The sequence below is a fragment of the Staurois parvus genome, unplaced genomic scaffold (assembly GCF_062004578.1).
Source record: "Staurois parvus isolate SC_StPar_1 unplaced genomic scaffold, SC_StPar_1.0 ptg000081l, whole genome shotgun sequence".
Classification (NCBI taxonomy): Eukaryota; Metazoa; Chordata; class Amphibia; order Anura; family Ranidae; genus Staurois; species Staurois parvus.
Window position 1 is genome coordinate 3,127,581 of NW_028317877.1, and position 18,463 is coordinate 3,146,043.

Consider the following 18,463-nt stretch of genomic DNA (forward strand, 5'->3'; position numbering starts at 1 on the left):
AGGAGCTGCTGAAAAAAACACTGAACAGCTCCTAAATGTGAGTTTAGTAGCTGCAGTGTACATGAGCCCTAAGTCCTCATGCACACTGGACGTTTTTACAGCGGCAGTTTTTGGCTTTTAACATTTTTTTCTACAGCCAGTAAACCCCCCAGCATGTTATCCTATGTGTCCATGCACACATAGACTGTAATCAGCTTTTTTTGGCAGGGGCGTTTTTTGGCTGGGAAAAAAACCCAGAACTAGTGGGTTTCCAGAGGAGCTTTTTAGCTGTAAAAATGATCTAATGCTGAAAAACGCAGTAAAATGTGGTAAGTCACGGCAAACCAGTGTTTTTTTGGACTTTTTTGGTCATAAAAAGCGCTAACAACCCCAAACGCGAAAAAATGCAGCTAAACACTAATGCAAAAATGCTAAAAAAACGCTGAAAAACTCATGATTTTAACGTGACTTTACACAGCTAACATTATCAGCGTTATTAAAATGCGCAGTGTGCATGGAGCCGAAATATGTTTGTACACATCTTTCACAAATGCATACAATGAATACATTTCTTGCAAACACCTACATACAAATCACATTGAATACTTTAAAATGCGATCTAACTATTTATGTGACTTTGACAAACAACGAGAGAACTTACAGGCATGTGTATCAAGGGAGGGAAGCCTTCAGTGATGTGTTCTTCTGGAAGCTAAGCTGGAACTGGCTGTTATGAGTGAAACTTCCTATTGTTTCAGAAAATAGACTGCAATTGCAGTGAATGCCCAGTAGATAGCTCCCTAATCAACACATTGATAATATACAATAATACAGAACACTCCCCACCTGGTATAAATATATACCCCTACTATATACTAAATCTCTTTGAATTACTGTAACATTTAACTAGGTAGCTCTTTATTCTAGAAAAGGACTCTTAAATCTGAGAGAGGTTGGAGGTATGCTGTAGTCTCTCTACTTTGCGAACTTTACCATAACCACTGGGAATGGCTTTCATAATAAGACCCACTGGCTATACATTGCACTTTGCTTGAGGGTCTTTCAACAAAATAGGATCTCCTACTTGAACATTTAGTTTTTCCTCTTTCCACTTTCTTCTTGTTTGGAGGTAAGATACTGTAAATACTTTTGCTTCCAGCAAAAGGTATCAAAAAGGTTCTGAACTTGTTTTTACTGGCACTTGTAAAGATATTTTAAAGTGAACTCACCAGGTGATGCTAATACTACCCAAGCCTGCTGAATCAAAAGCATTAGATTTGCCCATAATCAAGTCTACATGACATTGACCACTACTGTCTATGACCTTGAAATACACTACAGCTGCTTTCGCCACAGTAGAAGCACCAGAAAAGTCACATATTCCTCTTCACACTAGATGTTAGCGACACTGGCACATAGGGTCTAGGAATACTGAGATCTTCAAGATGAATCAACTCTTCTGTCTCCACTGTTTTTCTCTTTCTGGAGAGAGTGGGGAGTCCCAGTCACATTGATCTATTGAGAGCTTTCTAATGAAGGCTTTGCCTTGCAGAGTGATCAGGGCTGCAAACTCAATGGATTATAAAGACTGTTTGCTGTGGCTAGGATACCTCTTCATTTTTATGGCTTCACCTCTCTGGACACTTGAAAGGTAAAACTGTCTGTCTGAAGATTCAAATTTACTCCTAAACTCTATTCAAGGGGCAGAAGATTGACACCTAGAACAAGGTCTTTTAACTCTTTAGCTCTGTCATGTGCAGGAAATGCTTCCATTACTGAACTTCTATTGGATGCCACCTTGTGTAGCTTAAGATTAGACAAGCAACTCCCTTGCTCTCTGCAGGAGACTGACTGCTTCGGTTTCAGTAGGCACAGATGTAAATCCATCATCTATGTAGAAATGTCTTAAGATAAACTGTTTTACATCTTCTCCATACTCACTCTCTGCTTAGCTATTTGTCTTAGACAATAAATTGCTATAGAAGGTAAAGGACTATTTCCAAAGATGTACTTTCATCCTGAACTCTGTAATTTCTTTGTTGAAGTCAATATCTTGAACCTCAAGTAGTTGCGGTGATCTTCTCTAACCACAAAATAGTAAAAAATGTGATGCACATTAGTAGTAACTGCAACTTGCTCTTTGCGGAAACATATAAGGACACCTTGCAGCATATTATTCAAATCAGGGCTGCTAAGAAGTACATCATTCAATGAGATGCCATCATACTGAGCACTAGAATCAAAAACTACTCTGATCTGCCCTAGTGTTTGAAGGTGATAGATGCCAAAGATTGGTAGGTACCAACTCTCTTCACCCTGTTTCAGAGTGGGGAAGGTTCTGGTTGGTCATGGTCAAAAATCTTTTGCATAAAGTTCACAAAATTTTCTTTCATTGTTTAGGCTTTCTTGCAAAGTAGAGCTGTAGAACAAGGAGTCTCTTCTGTGTTGCTACCTGTTGTTTGGTAGTCTAGGGTGTGGTGAGCAAAATGGTAGGGGTGCTACCCAGTGGTTTGCTTTGTCCACAAACATCTCCTTTTCAACTACATCAAGCAACATATGATCTTCAATGGACATAGCTGGTCTTTCATCATTTGGAGTTCTAGTGAACATGTCACCTAAACTGTCCATGCTATGAGCTGTGGTCCCTGTATGGCATAATGAGGGAGTGCATGGCTGTAGTTCACAAGCATTAAAGGTCTCTTTTACTCGCATATAGCTTGTGCATGGGCTGAATAGAGAGACACCCATTAGGCTGCACGTTTGTCTTCAATGAGTTCACGTCTGCTGGTGTGTGAGCCCCACCTAAGCATACTTTTCCAACTATGACCCAACCTAAATCTAAATGTTGTGCATAAAACATGTTATGGGGTCTGTTAATCTGCTTACGCTCCTTGTGCACCCTGAGACTATCTATCTCTAGCAGGAGGAGTATTTGGGCATTAGAGTCAATTGCAGGAATCTTATCTGTTAAGGAATTCAAGGAATTCAAATGAGGAAAATGCTGTGGGGGTTGTTATTTCTGACTTGTCATCCGTCATCATGTCACATTCAATGAGAGTGGGAAGTTGTATGTGTGTTTTCCCATCAATAGACTGAACAGTGAAGTTAGATGCCCTACGCCCTGTTTTTACCATAGTACCTGGGCATGTTTTTAGTGTGTAAGAAAATGTATCACCACTAATGTTAAACATATTAAAGAACTCTGACTTGACTAATGAGCGATTACTTTGATCATCTAACAGTGCATACATTTTCACAGAACAGTCAGGTTTGTTAGAGGGGTATACAGTCACTAAACAAATCTTGAAACATGATCTGGGCCTCATCCCTTGCGCACATATAGTACCTACATACACTTAGATACAACATGCTGGTTACTGCTGCACTCTCTGCACTTTATCTTGACCTTGTAGTCTTTAGCAATATTTTTGGTGGATGTACAACATCTGACACAGATAGCATTTTCTTTCACATAAGTTTTATGTTCGTCAATGTGCTTGCTTCTGAATCCAAAACACTTTGTCAATGGGTGTGGTTTTTTATGGTTTGGGCATGAACTGTCTGGGTCCATAGACTTCTTTTCAGAGTTGTTATGATGTAAAGTTGAATTAGTGGCTGACACCTCTGTCTTCTGACAGAAATTGAATGGTGGGAAGGAGACACAATGCTCTTTTTTTGTACTTAGAGCCTTAAGAAATCCACTTATCTTGCAGATTGTATGGGAGCTTTTCAATTATTGGTTTAATCCCACGTGCTGTGTCTAGATATCCCAGTCCTGGTAAGGTGGCCTTCGGTATTGGCTGAACTGACCTCCAACAACATGTCACCAAGTTCTCTTAACTTTAGGTTGTCTTTTTTAGAGATTTTAGGGAAGTCTTCCAGTTTCTTCAACAGAGCATTCTAAATAGCTTCAGGGCTTCCATAACAGTCCTCTAATCTCTGTCATACCATTTTAACCCCAGCAGCTGGATCATGAATTTGAACAGATTTGATTTTCTTGGCCTGTCAAGATGACTCTGGTCCGAGCCACTTTGTTAGCAGATCTAGCTCCTCTCTAGCTGTAAGACCGAGATCTCTGATGATGCCTAGGAAAGATGTCTTCCATGCCCAGTAGTTCTCGGGGCAATCATCAAATGTTAGTATCTAATAAAAAATAGTGCAGAGCTAAAAAACTTAAAACAATAATATTAATCTAATAAATAAATCATGCAATTGTAACACACAACACAATGATTAGTGATGAGATCGAAGATCTAAATGGTGTACATACTGACTAAAGTGTTCAAAATGTGCATACTGAGGTCATCTCCACGACCTCAATAAAGTGCGATCAATACCACACAAATTAGTGCAAACATACGCCCCTCCACACCTCCTACTGAAAAGTAGGTATATCCTAAGTCCCCTACAGTTGGGGAAATGACACACAAAGTGATTTGTGCACAATAAATAAATACCTTACAGTGATCAAACTGATAATAAATAAATAAATACCAAATGCAATCATAAAATGAAATAGTAAAAAATATATATATGTAGCAAATAAAGTCTCTATTAGTCCATAGATCTTCCAATCAATTGTGCTTGAAAAACAACCTTCCATGCAGATTAAAAACTTTGTGAAAATTGTGATTGTGTCAGCAAATATATCCTCAATGGCTAAATTGCCCCCTCACCTCCTTTTAGCGACCCACTGGGCCACCTCGCTTTCAGGATCACTCCAGGAAGCTGCATCACCTCGTACCAACACGTTGCGTCACTAAAATCACGTGACTTCCTCAGGGTAATCCTCAGGATTACCCCTCATACAAACGCGTTGTGTCACGGAAATCACGTGACTTCCTCAGGGTAATCCTGAGGATTACCCTGAGGAAGTCACGTGATTTCAGTGACGCAACGCATTGGTACGAGGTGACACAGCTTCCAGTACGCGGAGATGCTCATCCGGCGTGGATGCCATCTTAGGACACCCAATATTCCTAACCCTTGCAGTACACCAAAGCATGAGGTTCATATGCGAGTTTGTCACATTATACAAGTGAGTGGGCATTTGTTACTTTAAATAAAGGCTTTATTACTTTAAATTACTACACTATGGAGGATCTTTTGTCTCTCACAGTGGTTCATGTGGGAAAGTATGTCATATAGCAGATGTACATGTCGAGAGAGGCCTGGAGTACCGTGCTAACCAGCAGAGAGGGGGACCACAGGTGGATTACTACTAATACCAGCTATTGCCTGATAAGGATCCTGGAGTGATCCTGAAAGGGAGATGGCCCGGTGGGTCGCTAAAAGGAGGTGAGGGGGCAATTTAGCCATTGAGGATATGTTTGCTGACACAATCACAATTTTCACAACGTTTTCACTCTGCATGGAAGGTTGTTTTTGAAACACAATTGATTGGAAGATCTATGGACTAATAGAGACTTTATTTGTTACATATATATATTGTTTACTATTTAATTTTATGATTGCATTTGGTATTTAAAAAAAAATAAAAACGACTCTGAGTTTCAGTTGCACAGCACAGTTTCTGCAGATGGGAAGCTCCATTCCAATTTGGTTGGAAGATCCCCCTATGACTGCTGATCTTGTCTTTAGGTCTTGGAGAAAAAGACAGGCGCCACATTGTTCTCAGGTCATCTGCAACTGGACATTGCTGCAATATTCATCTGGACGTATCTCTATCAATAATTATATATACCCAGGACCGTCACAGTGAGCTTCAGTACGTGCAACTCAACAGTGCTGTTTCGATTGGAAAGAATTATACACAGCAACAACTGGAGGATCTCAAGACTGAGTATTTCTTATTAGAAGCACAGAGAGAACAAGACATAGAACAAAGGGCTCGTTATCTACAGAAAGAGGAAACCGGAGCACCCGGAGGAAACCCTCGCAGGCACAGGGAGAACATGCAAACTCCAGGCATGTGGTGCCGTGGCTGGGATTCGAACCAATGACTGCCAGGTGGAAGTGCTAACCATTTAGCCACTGTATTAAAGTGTATCCAAAGCCAAAAGAGTTTAAGTGGGAATATTGAATTCTGAAAAGCGTTTCTGGAGTGCTGTGGTGCCTGGAGGATCTGTGAGAGGGATCCATTATTGCTCTTTGATCCGCAAGGGTCAAAGTGATGAGGTGAGAGGCTAATCCAGAAGGTGGTTGGATTCACAAGTTCTATCTACACTCAGATACCTGCACGATTTGTTTCACCTGTGGTCACTTTATAATATTATTGGAAACACCGTTTACATTTTTTCACCTTTAACATCTATATATTGGACTTTTTTTTTTGCGCTTAATAAGTAAATATTATTTCACTTCACATTTGCACGTGTGATGTAACTATATGTATGTGTAATTTATGCACATGCGTATAGATTTAAGTGTTTGGTTTTTCATCTTTTGGGTGTTTGATTTAATGATTTTTGTTATTATCAAGCACTTATATATTTATTTCCATATTATTGTCACTATATTGGATTTGTGTCATTGGATTCCACATTCACTTTAATTTGAATGTAGCGCAGCATTTATATGGTTTATATTCACTTGATCACTGGTATATGATTTAATGCTAGCAGCTGTTTTGGGGTTCATATATTTAATTTGTTTAATTGTTTAAACACAATATTTGGAGCGCAGGAGGGTCACACCACTATTGCATTTGGTATTTATTTATTATCAGTTTGGTCACTGTAAAGTATTTATTGTGCACAAATCACTTTGTGTGTCATTTCCCCAACTGTAGGAGATTTAAGATATATCTACTTTTCAGTAGGAGGTGTTTAGGGGCGTATGTTTGCACTAATTCGTGTGGTATTATTCGCACTTTATAGAGGTCGTGGAGATGACCTCAGTATGCATGTTTTGAGCACTTTAGTCAGTATGTACACCATTTAGATCTTCGATCTCATCACTAATCATTATGTTGTGTGTTACAATTGCATGATTTATTTATTAGATTATTGGTATTGTTTTAAGTTTTTTAGCACTGCACTAATTTTTATTAGATTATTTCACTGTTAAGGTATCAGTTTAGAGTGTTGGCAGCTTCATTATTTAGGTATCACTTCCTTTAAGCGCAGGAGGAATTTTCCAGTTGATCAAATGTTAGTAGCCCGGTGCTCACTAATTCTCGTTGAATTAAGTGCTTTGCTAGATCAGTTGTCCCTGAGGATCCTAACAGGCCATTTCTGAAGGACACATGGTATCCCGTGCCGCATGATGGATGCTGAGGGTTAACATTGTCTTTGCTTTCTGGAATGTGTACCCTTGGTGTTGGGACAGTTTCAGAGTTAATATGAAAAGCGGGAGACAGTACAGGCATATCTGGAGAAAGCGGTCAGTATGTCCAGTTAGGAAACTGCGGGAATGTGTTTTCTTTGTTTAAAAGAATTTAAATGTATATTTTTTTATTACCTTGTACATAAAACAGTTTTAATTATGAACATGTCACAAAATAAGTATTTTCTATGTTATATACATAATAAATTATCTATATTACATTCAAAGATTAAAAGTATATCTAAAGCCAAAACTTCATTTTTCACTTTGGACAAAGTAAGGAAAGGTTAAAATCACTTTCAGGATTTTTCACTTCCTGTCATCTAGAAAATTAGGATATCTTTCTGATGAGAAGAAAATCCCTCTTATCAACATGGGAACTACTGTCCCAATTGGGAGATTTCCCCTCTATTACTGTGGTAATGCAAAATTTTGGATACACCCTCACATTCATTCCCTGTGACATTGGCAATTAGGGCAGTTAAATAGTAAATCTTCCTAATGGGGACATATACAGCAATAAAATTCTAACCCTCTATCCAAATCCCAAAAAGGTTTTGCCATAACCTCCCTGGCGGTATTCCCGAGTGTAGCTCGGGGTAAAGTTTCAGTACCACAAGCGGTAACCCCGAGCTACACTCAGGAATACATTGCAGCACTGCTCTGGGATCTCTTCTTCACTTACCTTGTCCTTCGCTCCTGCGATGTCCCCCGATGTCTGCAGCATCCACGGCAATGTCCTCCAGCCGATGCCGATATCTGTCTTCCGGGTTCTGCTCCCTGCGAGTGTCTAGAAGGTACGGGGACGGAACTGAAGGGAAATTTGAAAGTTGTAAAAGTGACATTCACTAAATTCACTAAAATCGCATAGTAAAACATTACTGTATCAAACCATTTCACATACATTTTGTCCCTAGTGCTTTCTCCTGTGCCCTGCCTGCATTTTTACTGTTCTTTCTGCCTGGAAACTGAGAAAAGTCCATGGTGTCCAAAAAGCGTCCCTTTAGGTCAAAAGCGGTTTTAGACCAGCTAGAGAACAGCGATAGTAAATTAGAATCACTTGCTGAATTGAGTGATAATGATTCGTGGGGAAATTCGTCATCAGACACTGAAAATGATTTTGCGACTTTGCTCAGTGATGTGCGAACTTGGCGCTATATTTCAAATTTCAGTGTTTTTGGTTTGATTACATTATTTAATTAAATTTTTTTTTTATTATATTAATATTTTTTAGGATTATTTATTAAATTATAATTTATGATTTCGTGTTTCAAATTTTAACATACCTGGGATGTTTACTAGACTCTTGTTCGAACAGATTTCAGTGAGTTATTCCTAAAAATTACAGAAAAATGTACTGCTTTGAGCACAGAAATATGGACATAATCAGCCCGCTAGGGAGGCTACAGGATAAGTTCACCTTTCGTAACATGTTACACCCATATTCAGGGTGTAACATGTTACGGTCAGAATGGCACACCCCCAATCATTGCTGTGACATCTAGCAGGGGATCTTCTCCCCCCTCGCTAGCTATCACAATTTAAAAAAAACATTGTCGTGCACGGCTCCACCCAACAGGCCGCGTCCATCATTAACAGTATTCTGTGAATGGGAAAACTACAAGTCCCGGCAGCCTTTGTGGCTGTCAGCTTGTAGTTTTCAATGAACTGGAGTACTGTGGTAGTTCATTGATCCTCCCTGTCAATAAGTATCTGCTTGCCCGTATGAGATATACAGGCAAGCAGATATACTGACAGGCCAGGAGGAGAGCTGCATGGCACCAGCAATCTGCTGATCACCGGTACAATGCTTTAGACTTTAGAGGCTCCACAAGCAAAAAATAATGAATGCACATTATTTTACCTGCAAAAAAATGTGCATTTATTATTTTTTGTTAAAAGGTGAACTTATCCTTTAAATTATACTTTAATATGCTGTATTAATTGGAATTAGAGACAAAAAAATTAAATCTCAGAAATAAAAATTCAAATACAGTTGTGTTTGCATAGAGAAAGGTTTATGCAGTGTGTGTAAAGGCAAATTATATTATCAAGTGTTTCAAAAAAGATTACTGAAATACTGTAAATACATATCACATTAGGATTTTAATCATTCTCATTATTTCTTAAATTACAAACATAAATATGAAAAACAATGTATACAATGAATATTTCCAGTGTTTTATACTGTCTCTTTATAATATGAAAATCCATAAGGAAATATGGATATGAAAAGCACAATTAAAATTTCTTCATATTCACTGTCATTTGTTATTGTTTACATGCTGTAGTATTGCATAATATGTGTGGATTAATTTACACAATCTTTTAATTTCCATATCTTTATATTTCTCTAGGACCTTTATCTATTCAGCAATCACAAGAGGAAGACCTACACCTTTATACATAGTAATTTTGGCTGTGATATTTTGTTCATACAATGGTTTCTTACAAGGTCATTGCATGGTTTATGCTGCAACCTATCCACAAAATTGGTATACAGACATCCGATTTATATCAGGTAATTTGTTTTATTAAACATGAAAAAAATTAGTTTGAAATTATGGTGGAAATTGCAGTTTCCTGTAAATAATAGTTAAAAAAATGTCAAAAAGAAAAAAAAAGCAATCCCCGCAATGGGAATAGTTAATACTTACATACCCAAAAACAAAAATGTAATCCATTGCAGTTAGATGTGGTGGCTGTATTCATTTTCTTTTATTAAGCTTTTTTTCCTTTGTTTCACTTGGTGATCTAGCCAGTAATCTGTGTTTCAACTTCCTTTAACCACTTCCTTACCGCACCACAGCCAAAATATGGCTACAGTGCCTCTCTCTCAATCTGGGAGGGTGTACATTGATGTCTTTCTGTGAACGAGCTTCCTGCGTGCCTGTTGGGTCATCCATCGATAAGTAACTGTGATTGCTGTGTGCATTGGACACAACGTATCACAGATGGGGATAAATGGCCAATCACAGCGGCCCTTTACCATGTGATCGCTGTATCCAATAACACACGATCACAAGTGTAAATAAAGCATGGTCATTGTGAGTTTGATAGGTCTCCTTCCCTCACACAGAGACAGAGAGTGAGCGAAGGAGATTATATGTACTGGAGATAGTGAGTGATTCATTAGTGCTCCCTCATCAATGCCACTTATCAGTGCCACTCAGGGCTGCCTCACCAGTGCCGCTTTTCAGTGCCTATCAATGCTGCCACATTAGTGCTGCCTCACAAGTGCTGCTTATCAGTGCCCATCAGTGTGGCCATATCAGCACTACCTCACCAGTGCCACTTATCTGTGCCCATCAGTGCTGCCACATTAGTGCTGCTTATCAGTGCCCATCAGTGCTGCCCCATCAGTGAAGCCTCATCCGTACCCATTAGTGGTGCCTCATTAGTGCACATCAGTGTAGCTTATCAGTGCCCATCTGTGGAGCCTTATCAACACCCATCAGAGCAGCCTCATCAGCACCCATCAGTGCAGTATCATCAACGGCCCTCATTTCAGCCTGATTAGTGAACATCAGCACCCATCAGTGCATCCTTATCAGCACTCATCAGTGCAGCCTTTTCAGCTCCCATTAGTGCAGCCTTATTAGCACCCATCAGCTCAGCCACATCAGCACCCATCAGCTTAGCCTCATCAGCACCTATTAGTGCAGCCTAATCAGCGCCCATCAGCTCAGCCTCATCAGTGCCCATCAGCTCAGCCTCATCAGCACCCATCAGCTCAGCCTCATCAGCACCCATCAGCTCAGCATCATCAGCACCTATCAATGCAGCCTAATCAGTGCCCATCAGTTCAGCCTGATTAGTGCCCATCAGTGCAGCTTCATCAGATACCATCAGTGCAGCCTCAATAGCACACTTCATTGCATCCTCTTCAGTGCAGCCACATCTGTACCAGTGTCCCCATTACAGCAGTGTGTCACCACAGCTCACAGTCACCACAATGTCTAAAAAATTATTTACCAGTGAGAAGGCATACCAAATCCTAAGTATGGGCAACTAGAGCAGTGGGGAGCTCTCTGTCTCTGAATCTGATTCTGGTTCAGAATACGAACCAGTTTTAAGTAGTGGAATCAGAGGAGGAGGAAAGTGTGCCCACCAAACGAAGGCATTCTGGCGAGAAGCAGACAACTACTAGTAGCGTAGAGGCATCCACCAGAAATGAAGTACCTCTGCAAAAAAGGCCAGGTATTAGTGGGCTGTCATGTCAGTCCCAAAGGGTTAGGGCCCATGACAATCTTCCATATGTCAAAACCCTCTGTGGCTTCCCCCAAACTCAGGAGCACCTAATATCTCCCCTTTTACTGCACATCCAGGTGTCCAGAACATATCGGAAAATTTTGCCCCCATTTATTTTTTTTATTTAGTTTTTCACCACAGATTTACTAAGCTCAATTGTGGACCAGTTCAACCTCTATGCCCAACAATTTATAGCCAACAACCCAACTTCATATTATGCCTGTCCCTAAGAATGGAAACCATTAATGGTTGAGGAGTTCAGGATCTCTTTGGGCCTCACATGTATTTTGAGACTTACAAAAAAGATGAATTATACTCCTACTGGTCCACCCACCCCATTCATCACATGCCCATTTATTCATCAGTTATGGCCAGAACACATTAATTTATGATCATGTGGTTCCTCCATTACAATGATAACCCAGTTTTCTCCCCAAAATGACCCAGCATATAATAAACTATATGAAATTCAGCCACTTCTTAATTTTCTTACAATTATATATCCTGAACAAAAACATCTGTGTGGATGAGTCGTTTGTTCACTTCACTGGAGGCTGGGCATCAAGCAGTTTATCCCCAGTAAAAGGGCCCGATATAGGGTGAAACTTTACAACTTTACAGAGCCACAGGATACATGCATGCCTTCTATGTATACAAAGGAAAGGACACTCAGCTGCATCCCTCTAACTGCCAATATTATATTGGAACATGTGTGAAAATAGTTTGGAACCTTGTATTCTCACTCTTTGAGTAAGGTTATCATCTCTACGTTGATATTTATTATACCAGCTTTCCCCTTTTCCGCATTCTCTACCAGAAGGTAGAGGCAGCATGGCACTGTGAGAGTTAATAGGAAGGGCTTCTCTCAAAGGCTGGTAAATACAAAACTAAGACGAGAGGAGTCGGTGAGTTTGCGGAACGAGGAAATATTGGCTATTAAGTGGAGGGACAAAAGAGACATCTACATGCTTTTCTCAATCCACAGTGACACCACCGTTCAAATCCACAGAAGGAATGGCCCAGCCAGCAGCCCGAATGTGTCCATGAGTTTATGTGGGGAGTCAACTACAACGATCAGATGATCCAAACCTACCTTGCAACAATAAGAAACCACCACTGGTACAAGAAAGTCCCGAACCCTTTCTCCTATGCCAAGAGGAAATCATCACTGCCCTTGTGTACCAGGAAGGCCCCCCACCAGAAAGCATTCACTCAAATGCAGTGAGCAGACTGCATGAACGCCGTTTTCCCAATAAAGTCCCTCCCAGAAAAACATCCAAAAAATATAGGTTGTGCTCCAGAGGGGGAGTTAGACTAGATACCACTTATTATTGTCCCCAGTGTCCTTCCCAACCAGGCCTATGCATAGGAGAATGTTTATTAGTGAAGTATGGTGAACGTAGTTCTGAATTCTTGCCATTTCCCTGTATTTGACCATTTGACATAACAATAATCATGCCTCTGTTATTCGACCAAGCCTCTGCCTGCCGCTTAAACTGACCATTCCTCTGCCTGCCACCTGAATGGACCCTGGCTTGTTTATCGATGGTGCTTCTGCCTGCCGCCTAAACTGATCATGCCTCTGCCTGCCACCTGTACGGACCTTGGCTTGTTTATCGATGATGCTTCTGCCTGCCCCCTAGACTGTTTATCAACCACCTTTCTGCCTTCCCCCTGAGCTGACCTCGGCCTGTTAATTTACCATGTTTTTTGCCTTCTGATTGGATAACACAGTAGTCTCGCGTATGTGAGGGGCCACAGAGGAGTTTTTCCAAATGAAGAGAACTGTTTTTGGTTTTCTCCAGGTTTTGTAAATCTCGGATTAGGGTCTGTATACTGTAGGCTTTGAAGAGATTTGGGTGGGAAGAAGCCTCTACCCTTGTGCCCAGGTCTTACCTGCTCTAAGCTTGATATTTCTGCCTGCTGTCGACTGACCATGGCCTGTTAATTGATCATAAATATATCACAACCCTAGCGCACAAGAAAACCTTTCGACAGATGATATAGGTAAAAAAATGTTGCTGTGCACTGGTGTAATACACCACTAAGTAGAAATAATATATAAACAGCGCAAATCAGAAGACCTAAAATTAAAATAAAATAAAAATAAAATGAATTAATATTTTTATTTTATTTATATTTAAATATATTTTTTACACATTAAAAAATTTTTTGGACACTTTATAAATTATTTTATTTTCAACAATATTCATATTGATTTATATATTGTTTTTGTTGATTGATGTTATATATTTGGTGAGGAGGTCTTCTGATTTGCGCTGTTTATATATTATTTCTGTTAATTGATCATGCCTCTGCCTGCCACCTGAACGGACTATGGACCCTTATCCTGCCTACTGCTAGGACCAATACTTTGGCTGTGCTGACAATGTTTCTGCCTGGACAATTCATTTGGCTGTTACTGACCACATCTCTTCCTGCTGCCTGGACCAATGATTTGGCTGTGCTGACAATATCTCTGCCTGCTGCCTGTACTGACTATGGGCAGTTTTCCTGCCTGCTGCCTGGACGATTCCTTTCGCTGTCACTGACCTCGTCCCTGCTAAAACCACAGGTAATGTTTTTTATCCTTTTGCTCAGTGAAATGTATTTTGGGGTGTAATTCTTGGTATATACATGCTGTATGTTAGAAATATCTTATAAATGGAAAACTTTGTGTAAAAAAAAGTTTTCATTTTCTTTCCATATTTTCCAAAAACTTGTGGAAAAAAATGACATGTTGAAAAGACTCATTATACCTCAAAGAATATACCTTGGGGTGTTTGCCATACAAAATGTGGTTGTTTTGTGGGTAATTCCATTGTCCTGGTGCTCCAGGTCCTTCAAAAAATATGGAATAGGTAGTCATGAAATTAGATGTGTAATTTATGCCTCTAGAATATCTAAAGGTGCTATTTGGATTCTGTGCTTCTGTGAAAAGAAAAATTATTTAAAAAATAGTTTGAATGACAATTACTCATGCTGTACTGTACCCAAAGTATGAGAGCACTGAAAGCTGAAAACTGGCCTAGTTAGAAAGAGGGTATAAGTGCCCAGTAGGCAAGTGGTTAACAGACCAAGCTTTCCAGAAAAAGTGGCAGTTATCAGGTTGAGGCAAACCTTTTAACACTGACAGGAGTGCTTACAATGGTCAACTTTCATTAATTTATAGAATACCCTTTTCCCAAAATGAAAAATAAAACTATTGCTTTAACAGTTTAAAAATGGTTAGCTGGAGGTTGTTTTTAATTTGTTAGTAAAGTCTGTCTAAATCTTTTAGTATACTACCATCTACCTATGTTGACAATGCTGCTGTCCAAGGGTGGCTCTGTTGCGCCTCAAGTAGAGTGGAGCCACCATAAGACACGAAATGTATTATTGGCTGGATTACCACGTAAAAAATAGATGGACTCTGGCAGAAACTCCATGTCACGTTTTTTCCTTTTGCTCCTCTGTAGGTCCCTCGGATGGGACAAATTGAACAGTTCCACCCCTACAACTGGGACACTCCTTGGTATTACTTGGACATTTTTAAGTTTATCAAGGAGCAGGGGCTACATGGAGTCAAGCCTGACTTGTGGAAGCCAAAGACCATCTACAAGCTGCTTAGAGCCAAAGACATTTTGGAGTCGGTTCCAGGCCTGCCTTCAGCCACTTGTAAGGTGGTCTGGAGAAATATTTCTTTAAAGAGACTCACCAACAGGTACATGGACCTGACATGGATGGCGATCCAAGGGGGGTTGCCACTTAGGGCATTTATGCATGCCAGGAACCTAAGCAGATACAGACACTGCCCTTTTTGCATCGTCCAGGAGGAAACAGCTTAGCACGTTTTCTGGGAGTGCTCTTTTGCTCAGGACCTGTTGAGGGCCTAGGAACCAGAACTCAAGGACTTTGTGCCACAGGCAGCCATCACACACTTTGGTGTGTTGAATGGACTTTTCTGTGGGACTTTTACCATGGAGGACATTGACGGCGCCTAGCAGGTGCTGTGTTGTTTCAAGGACGCTTTATGGTGTGCCAGAAAGCGCCTCATTCACCGACGGCAGAGGATGTCCATTGAGGACTGTCACAGACTGGTCCACAGTCTGCTCAGAGGCTATAACTTGATGGACTTTAAGGAGGAAGAGGACGTCTGAAGATTTCCCCTTCCCCCTACTCTCCCTTGCGTGTCTTTGTCCTTTCAATAAAGCTAACTCTGTTCCCCCTCCCTCAGCCCTCCTTCCTACCTCCCCATCACACCCGCTGCTAATTTGAATTGTTTTTGTTCATTTGGTAATGTTTTGCATGCTACAGTTTATGTTGCGGTATTATGTAGGATGTGAGACAGGGGTCTAACTCAGGCACTGCACATCTGACATTGCGCTGACACTTATGCTCTGCATCACAGTACAGGGTGGAATGTACCCAGATTAAGTATTTTGTTTTTTTATACTTATGTAAAAAATAAAGTATATTTAGAAAAAACACAGGTAAAAAATTGAGAGAAAAAAGGCCAGCCTAAAAAAGAAAGCAAATGCAGGCACCACATTTGATGATTGGTAAGCTGCAATATATAACATTTTGCTTTTTTGAGAATAAATAAATATATATATCACACTGCTCAAAAAAATTAAAGGAACAATTTTAATCAGAGTGTAGCATCAAGTCAATTAAACTCCTGGGATATTGAACTGGTCAGTTAAGTAGCAGAGGGGGTTGTTAATCAGTTTCAATTGCTTTGGTGTTGATTAAATTAACAACAGGTGCACCGGATGAGAACAATGACATGAGCCCCAAAACAGGAATGGTTTTTCAGGTGGAGGCCACTGAAATTTTTTTCCCTACTCATCTTTCTGACTGTTTTTCACTAGTTTTGCATTTGTCTAGGGTCAGTGTCACTGCTGGTAGCAATACCTGGACTCTACAGATGTTGCACAGGTAGTCCAAGTCCTCCAGGATGGCACATCAATACATGCCATTGGCAGAAGGCTTGATGTGTCTCCCAGCACAGTCTCAAGAGCATGGAGGAAATTCCAGGAGACAGGCAGTTACTCTAGGAGAGCTGGACAGGCCATAGAAGGTCCTTAGCCCATTAGCAGGACTGGTATCTGCTCCTTTGTGCAAGGAGGAACAGGATGAGCACTGCCAGACCCACATGGAAGAAAAATATATTTCAAATATATTTGAATATTCTTCCCAAATATATTGACATATATTTGAAATGCTACAATTTTGGCCATATTCAATATATTTAAAAAAAAAAAAAATATATATATATATATATATATATATAATTATTATTATTTTTTAAATAAATTTCAAATATACTGTATGTCTTTAAAAATACAAATCTACATTTCTGGAATGCATTTATAAATATATGTAAAAATATATGTTAAAATTACTTTTTTATATGTTGAAAAAAATCTGAAGAATATGTATAATATATATATATATTTTTAAAAAAAATTTTTTAAATATATTCTTCAGATATGTCAATATATTTGGGAAAAATATTTTTAAAATATATTTCAAATATATTTTTCTTCCAAATGGGGAGCCCTACAAAATGACCTCCAGCAGGCCACTGGTGTGAATGTCTCTGACCAAACAATCAGAAACAGACTTCTTGAGGGTGGTTTGAAGGCCTGACGTCCTCTAGTGGCTCACTGCCCAGCACCATAGAGCTTGAATGGCATTTGTCATTGAACACCAGATTTGGCAGGTCCACCACTGGCGCCCTGTGCTTTTCACAGATGAGAGCAGGTTCACTCTGAGCACATGTGACAGACATGAAAGGGTCTGTAGAAGCCGTGGAGAATGTTATGCTGCCTGTAACATCGTTCAGCATGACCGTTTTGATGGTGGGTCAGTGATGGTCTGGGCATATCCATGGAGGGACGCACAGATCTCTACAGGCTAGACAATGGCACCCTAACTGCCATTAGGTATCAAAATGAAATCCTTGGACCCATTGTCAGACCCTACGCTGGTGCAGTGGGTTCCTCCTGGTGTAGGACAATGCCTGGCCTCATGCCCGGCCTCTTGTGGCGAGAGTATGCAGACAGTTCCGGAAGGATGAAGGAATTGATACAATTGACTGTCCCCACACGCTCGCCTGACCTAAATCCAATAGAACACATCTAAGATATCATGTTTTGGTCCACCCGACACTGCCAGGTTGCACTTCAGACTGTCCAGTAGCTCAGTGATGCCCTGGTCCAGATCTGGGAGGAAATACCCCAGGATATCATCCGTCGTCTCATTAGTAGTATGCATACAAGCACGTGGGGGCCATACAAACTAATGAGTACCATTTTGAGTTGCTGCAATGAGATTTCAGCAAAATGGACTAGCCTGCTGCATAATTTTTTTCACTTTGATTTTCGGGGTGTCTTTGAATTCAGCCCTTTGTAGGTTGATAATTTTCATTTCCATCAAACGATGGGGCATCCTAACATTCCTAACACATTACCCAATCCTTATCAGATTAGATATCCAGCATGATATTTTTCCCCTTTGAGATCTGATGTGTTTTCAAAGTGTTCCTTTCATTTTTTTAAGCAGTGTATTTTAGCACGAAACAAAGGATAAATTACAAAGCAATACTAGTTGTTAAAAACAAATATGTTTTGATACCTTGATAATGCCTGTTTTAAAGTGTGCGCCAAGAAAAAAACATCATCTGTCATCTCATTAGGATCATGCCCCGACGTTGTCAGGCATGCATACAAGCACATGGGGGCCATACAAACTACTGAGTACCATTTTGAGTTGCTGCAATTAAATTTTAGCAAAATGGACTAGCCTGATGCATCATTTTTTTACTTTGATTTTCAGGGTGTCTTTGAATTCAGCCCTCTGTAGGTTGATAATTCTCATTTCCATCAAACGATGGGGCATCCTTACATTCCTAACACATTACCCAGTCCATATCAGTATAGATATTCAGCATGATATTTTT

At 40.0% G+C, this 18,463-nt stretch overlaps 1 protein-coding gene across 1 annotated transcript in view; it reads left to right on the forward strand.

The window, feature by feature from the left end:
* Positions 1 to 18,463, forward strand: part of SRD5A2 (steroid 5 alpha-reductase 2) — a 112,822-nt gene that overhangs the window by 68,280 nt on the left and 26,079 nt on the right. The window contains exon 2 of the mRNA XM_089669829.1: positions 9,624 to 9,787. Within this exon, the coding sequence (XP_089525955.1) occupies positions 9,624 to 9,787 (164 nt within the window). The remainder of the gene's footprint in view (positions 1 to 9,623; positions 9,788 to 18,463) is intronic.